The 6,211-nt window shown below is 32.0% G+C and overlaps 2 protein-coding genes across 3 annotated transcripts; one reads left to right on the forward strand and one right to left on the reverse strand.

Moving 5' to 3' along the window:
- Positions 895 to 4,297, forward strand: LOC107646496 (cyclin-P3-1). 2 transcript variants are annotated; one of them, XM_021104045.1, is made up of 2 exons: positions 895 to 1,492; positions 3,976 to 4,297. In XM_021104045.1, exons 1-2 carry the CDS (start codon positions 1,092 to 1,094, stop codon positions 4,007 to 4,009), a joined length of 435 nt encoding a protein of 144 aa, XP_020959704.1. In that variant the 5' UTR covers positions 895 to 1,091; the 3' UTR covers positions 4,010 to 4,297. The 2 variants fall into 2 exon arrangements, with proteins under 2 accessions (XP_020959704.1, XP_016206164.1); XM_016350678.2 differs by lacking the exon at positions 3,976 to 4,297 and adding an exon at positions 1,941 to 2,165 and having other exon boundaries at positions 899 to 1,492.
- Positions 5,192 to 5,734, reverse strand: LOC107646495. The gene has a single exon (XM_016350677.1). The coding sequence runs from the start codon at positions 5,732 to 5,734 to the stop codon at positions 5,192 to 5,194; it is 543 nt and encodes a 180-aa protein (XP_016206163.1).

A 6,211-nucleotide genomic window follows, 5' to 3' on the forward strand; every position in this document is an offset into this window, starting at 1 on the left:
TGTCCAATTTTCATTTTTCTTTTAAAATATTATTTTTCATATATGCAAATACTATATATAAAATGTTTTTTCATTCTTAGGACTCAAACGTAGGACTATTATTTAGTTACAAAATTAAAACATTTATTATCTTAATTAATATTACATTTAATAATACTATATATATGCTAAATAAAAAATGGTATATTAATAATCACATTAGTTCATGTATGTTAATCTACTACTAACTCAAAATGCATGTATTAGCAATAGGTTCGAAAAGTACCTTCCAACCACTATAAAATTAGGTCCAAATTAAAGATAATGCACTCTATAAACTATTGCTAATAAATAAATTTAGGTTAAGTTATCCTTATCAATTTAATTAAATTTTTAATTGTAGNTTTAAAAATTTATTTGTTGTTAGAAATTTTTGAAGATTATTTTTGTTAGCAGTATAAATTATATGGTATTATTTTAGTAGTTAATTTATCCAATAAATAAATAAATCAAATTTACATTTGACCATCTCACCTCGACAACTTGAAATTTCTGCCAACACCCCGAATAATACATAACCCAGACAGATTAGAATTCATTGATACTTGAAAGAAAATGAAAGCTTTGATGGCCCAACCAGATGGAATTGCTTTCACATTTGGCAAAATATGCATATTCGTTCCTCTACCTGTCTGTCATATCTCTAAAATAAGACAAGAATAAACCACTACTTTTCCTTAGAACAAAATTTGATACGTTCTCTCTCTCTCTTTATAGGCCAACAACTTTTGTAGTTTGTAGTCATCAATGATGTTTTTAATAATATGAGATTTAATTCAACGATTTGAGATTACTCACTTTTTTTTTACTAGTTATATGCGGGTCAAAATTTAATAAAATTACTTAGGGGGCACAGCAATTTTGTTAAATTCTAGCTAGCATGTAACTAGCAAAGAAAAGTGAGTCATTAGATGAAATTTTAAACCAATCTTACACCGTTAAAATCATCATTGATAACTATTTGAGGCTACAAATCACAAAAGTTGCTACCCCTAACATTCGTCTGTATATATATATATGCACCACTAGCTATGCAATAATAACTAATAATAATGCCTACGAGATCAGAGACATACAAATCACTACTACAAGTTGAAGAATCATCAGAAAATGGCACCTTGATGCCCCGTGCTCTGCTTATTCTGTCCTCTGTTTGGGAGAGATCGATTAAGAAGAATGACAAATTGGTGATGATGATATCATCAAAGAGGAATAATAATAAGAAGGAAAATAATATCACCGTGTTCCATGGATCGAAGGCACCAAAGTTGAGCATCACACGGTACATGGAGCGCATCTTAAAGTATGCACGGTGCAGTTCCTCTTGTTTTGTGATAGCGCAGATATACATTGACAGGTATTTCAGTAAAAATGGTGGATACCTAACTTCCTTCAATGCTCACCGCCTCCTCGTTACAAGCCTTCTTGTTGCTGTCAAATTCGTCGACGATCGGTACCGTACCGTTACTTATCCAAACTTGCATATACAATTACAATCATGTTATATGTGTAAAAAAAATTATATACTATAGGAAATATTTCAAGTGCACCGGGGAGAACCGGCGCACCAATTGTTTTAACAGTTGATTTCAATTAATATATATTATATATATTTTTTATAATTCAGATCAACAGTTAAAATAGCTGAAGTACCGGTATTCTCGGTGCACTTGAAATGTTTCCTATACTATATATTTAAATATAAAATATATATAAAGGTGAAAACTTAGGTACAGTCAATTTCACGTAAAATTAATAATTGAGAGCGGTTAAATAAAAATTTAGTCAAATAATTCAAATCATTTAATAGTTCTTAACTATCATCTTCACGTCAAGTTGACTGCACATTAATTTTTACCATATATAAATATAGGATGATTGATTTTTGGCAATATTTGCAGATATTTTAGCAATGCTTACTATGCTCAAGTAGGGGGAATTAGCACCCAAGAGATGAACAGGATGGAGCTAGAGTTTCTGTTTAGTTTGGAATTTAGATTGTTTGTGACAACTGAAATGTTCGTCAAATACTGTGAGAACCTAGATAAGGTTGATAATATTGGAGAATATCAGATTCGTCGTCCAATAATAAGAAGTAATGCAAAGTAATACAGAGTTTACTCTAATCATGTTTTGTTTGTATAGGGTTTTACAATTAAAAAGATGAAAATTAATTACTTTTTACTTTTAAGTCTTAACTCATATATAAAGAATAAATATATCACTTAATATTTTTTAAAATATCTTTTAATATTTATTTAATTATAATAATTTTTTAATCACTAATTTTTCGATTTTGTAGGAAAACGTATCTATTGAGATTTAGTTTAATTTTTATATCCTTTAATTCTCTCTCATTTTTAAACTTTTTATACTATTAAGATTTTAGAGTTAATAGCCAAAATTATTTTTGAAAGATACCTCGATCTCCATTTTGGTTCTCAAAAGATAAAATTAATCGAAATCATCTCCGAATGATACACGACTTGGTCACGTTAGTCCTTCTGTCAGTTGTATGATGATGTGTCACGTTAAGTGCCACGTGGCATATGATGACGTGATAGGTTAATGCCACGTGTCACAAGATGATTGGTTGACGTGTCACTTGACATGTAAAAAAGTTATTTATAATCAAAATAGTTCTTGAAAGTTTAGACCTAAATCATTTTCATCCCTAAAATTTTAAAAATTAATCAAATTAGTTCTTATATAATTTTTTTATTTTTTCTTGATAATATTAAATTTAAAATATTTTTTGATACTACTAATTTTAATAGAAATGTAATTGACAAACAAAAAATTAGTAATTGTATATTTTCTTCTTAAAAATTTTTTAATAAAATTATCTTTCTCCTTTAATTCTTCTCAAAATCTCTCTTATTCTTTTCTATTCTAAAACCTTTTTCTTACATTATTACATTTTGCTAGAATATATATATATATATTCAAAATTAAAATGTATGTATTTGTTAACCTAAACAAAGTTATATGTCCAAATTTGTCTGTATGCATGAACGTAGGTAAATAAAAATGTGTAAATTATCTCTAGAACACATTTAAAGTTAAACGGTGGTAACTTAGAGATGAAGAAAGATAACTAATAGTTGGAGAAGATAGTATTTGATTTGATAAGATGAAGGAAGAGAGTAAGGAAAGGAAAAATCGAGACTTGATGATATTAATTAGTCAAGAATAATAAAAATGTAGGATCAATGAGTTGAATGAGTTGAGTGAATTGGAGAATGACGAGATTGAGACATGAATTAATATCGAGAATGAAAATGATAATTATGAGAAATTATTGAATATATTGAGTTTGGGGCGTTGCCCCATGTCAGTTGGGATTTTTTTCCCGTGGTTACTATTAAGCTTGGGGTGTTGTTTCTCCCATGTCAGCCTGGGATTCATCCCATGGATATTATTGAGCTTGGGGCATTCTTTCCTCATGTTAGCTTGGGGAATTCTTTCCTCATGTTAGCTTGGGGATTTTTTCCATGATGTATTTTTGAGCTTGAGAACATGTCGGGATGGCTACGTAACCGACAGTTGATATCAACAGCCATAGGGCAGGCATGCATCATGTACATTTGTTTGTTTTGTCTGCTATGTATTATTTGGGATTGCCTAACTAAATATATACCCTGCTAACTGCTATATTTGCTACTTGTACTACCTGTTTCCTACTTGTGCGTGAAACTATTTGTTTGTTTGTCCCTGCTGATTCATGGATGATGGGGATCGGAGGAAAGGTGGATTGGTTTGGTGTTAATGCTAGAGTTTAAAGTAAGTAAGTAAGTTTAGGATACTTAGATCACCTACCCCTTTTATGGCTTCTGCTTAGAAATTAAGTTTTAGGACCTTATATATTACATGCGTGGTACCTTTACCATGCTGAGAACTTCCGGTTCTCACCCCATACTGTGTTGTTGTTTTCAGATGCAGGTTGAGCGGCTCCTCGGTAGGCGTCTGAAGGTTCTGCGGCGAAGTGGTTTACTTTGGGGTCTCTTTTTGTTATTTTGATGTATATATATGTATAGTTTCTCCTCTTGTATGTAAGAATACTTTGTTTATGTACCTCTTAGAGGTTTTATGGAGAACTAGAGTTTTGAACATGTTCTTTTGGGTTATTATTATGTATATATATGTACGTATATGTCCTCCGGCCAGCCTTGGCTTCGCAGGCTGAGTCAGGAGCTAGTTATGCTGTGTTCTTGGCCCTCTACTCGTATCATCTGTAAATATATATTATTGAACTTTAGTTTTCTTCTCACGCAAGTAACCACGTTTTCTGAGGGTTGCGCTTTTGAATTTTGCGATTTTATTTTACCCGTTTTTCAAGGCTCCTAGTTAAGTATCTCTTTCTCTATTATTATATATATTTTTATTCTTAGAGGTCGTAATACCTTACTATCTCAGTCTTATGACTTAAGCATACGATTAAGTATGGTGGGGTATTACAAATTACACTGGTAAAGAACAGATTTAACAGTGTTAATTGTGGCATGTCCAAATCGCTTATGCCACAATTGAAAATTGGAAGAAGAAACAGAAAATAAAGCAGGTAGAAAGGATGATGGAAGTCTTGGAACAACAACATTGTAAAATTGGTAGAGACCTCCAATATTAAAACCTTATAGAAGAATCTTCTTGGTGTGCTTGCACTTCACAAAATAAAAATCATCATGAAACTAAAAAAATACTACATTATCTTTTGCAAATTTAGAGACACTCACAAGATTCTTAGTAATATCAGGTGCATGAATTAGGAATTGCAATTTAAACCATGTCTTAGAATTAAGGGCATGCAAATAAGAATCACCAATATGCTTAATATGCAAACCTGAACCATTACCTACATGAATTTGTTGAGCATCCGAATACTCAAAACACAAGAGCAAGTTAGACTGATGAAGAGTGATGTGATGGGAGGTCCCAGTATCAAGAAACCATGCTGGACAAGAGACGGAGGATGGCACGACCATATAGAAAGAGGGATTATGAAAGGAGGGTGATGGCGGGGTGGAGTTACTGAAATCGAAAAAGATGAAGCAGAAGAGAAGGAGGCACTAGATTGTAAAAATCGTGCGATCTGGGAAGGGAGTGGTTGTTCTTAATTGAATCTCTGAAAATAATACCAAGTGATATATATGACTTAAACAGCCACAAACTTGACATTGTGGTGATTATTGTTAAGAAAGAAGGAACGACCACCTCTAAAGAATTTTCTACTATGTCCCCTTCTATCCTCAATACCTCTTTCAGCCGAAGATGAAGAAGGGAATGCAGATTGGGTGAGATGTGCTTGAGGAAGAAAAGATTTAGATTTACAAAATTTTTCAAGCATATCAGCATGAGACAAAATGGAAGTTTCAACCTCTTGGAAAGAATAAAACTCTGATTTAGTAGAAACAGTAATAACTAGGTTTTGGTAATATTCATTGAGACCTTCTAAGAGAGCATCAAGATGTTCATCACTAGTTAGGGAAAATCTCAAAGAGGCTAAAGAATTAACAATTCTCTTGATTTTTGAGACATAATCTGCGACAGTAAGACCTTGCTTCTTTGTAAGCTTCAGTTGGGATTTCAATTGCTTGACTTTGTATCGAATGGATTTAAAGAAATAATCCTCAATTCTAATCCAGATATCAGAGGTAAAAATACAACCTATCATTTTGTTCTTGAAGATTTCATCCATGAAAGCAAGAAGCCAAGAAATTATATTGTAATCTTCTTACCTCTATCTTTTGTAATCCAGACATCCAGTGAAAGAATTCCAGCTGCATGATCATCTTCAGAAGCATACTATGAGGGCATTCTATTAGGATGTCAATGATCTTCAAGAACTTGCCCAAAAATTATAGTCAAAACCTGTTGTTGCCAAATCATATGATTGTTTTCATTGTGCTTGTCACCTATAGGATGATCAAAGGATCGTGGAATGAATGCTGAATTAAAAGATGAAGATGAAGATGAGGTAAATAAGTAATGTGAATAAGCAGAAGTAGAAGCCATGGATCGTATATAAAAACGAGGCTCTTGATACCATGAAGGAATACTAAAGCACTGGTTTCTTGAAGGTAAGTAACAAAATAGAATTGTGAATAAACAGAGAAAAAGGCTTAAAGAAAAAAAATGAATGATACTTTTTTACTACTGAAGAGTAAAAGTAATG

This window comes from Arachis ipaensis, chromosome B06 (assembly GCF_000816755.2).
Source record: "Arachis ipaensis cultivar K30076 chromosome B06, Araip1.1, whole genome shotgun sequence".
Lineage (NCBI taxonomy): Eukaryota > Viridiplantae > Streptophyta > Magnoliopsida > Fabales > Fabaceae > Arachis > Arachis ipaensis.

Coding starts and splice junctions, on each gene's coding strand:
- LOC107646496 (XM_016350678.2), top strand. CDS start 1,092: ATGCCTACGAGATCAGAGACATACAAATCACTACTACAAGTTGAAGAA. Junction 1,493..1,940: donor GTCAAATTCGTCGACGATCG/GTACCGTACCGT, acceptor CAATATTTGCAG/ATATTTTAGCAATGCTTACT.
- LOC107646495 (XM_016350677.1), bottom strand. CDS start 5,734: ATGGATGAAATCTTCAAGAACAAAATGATAGGTTGTATTTTTACCTCT.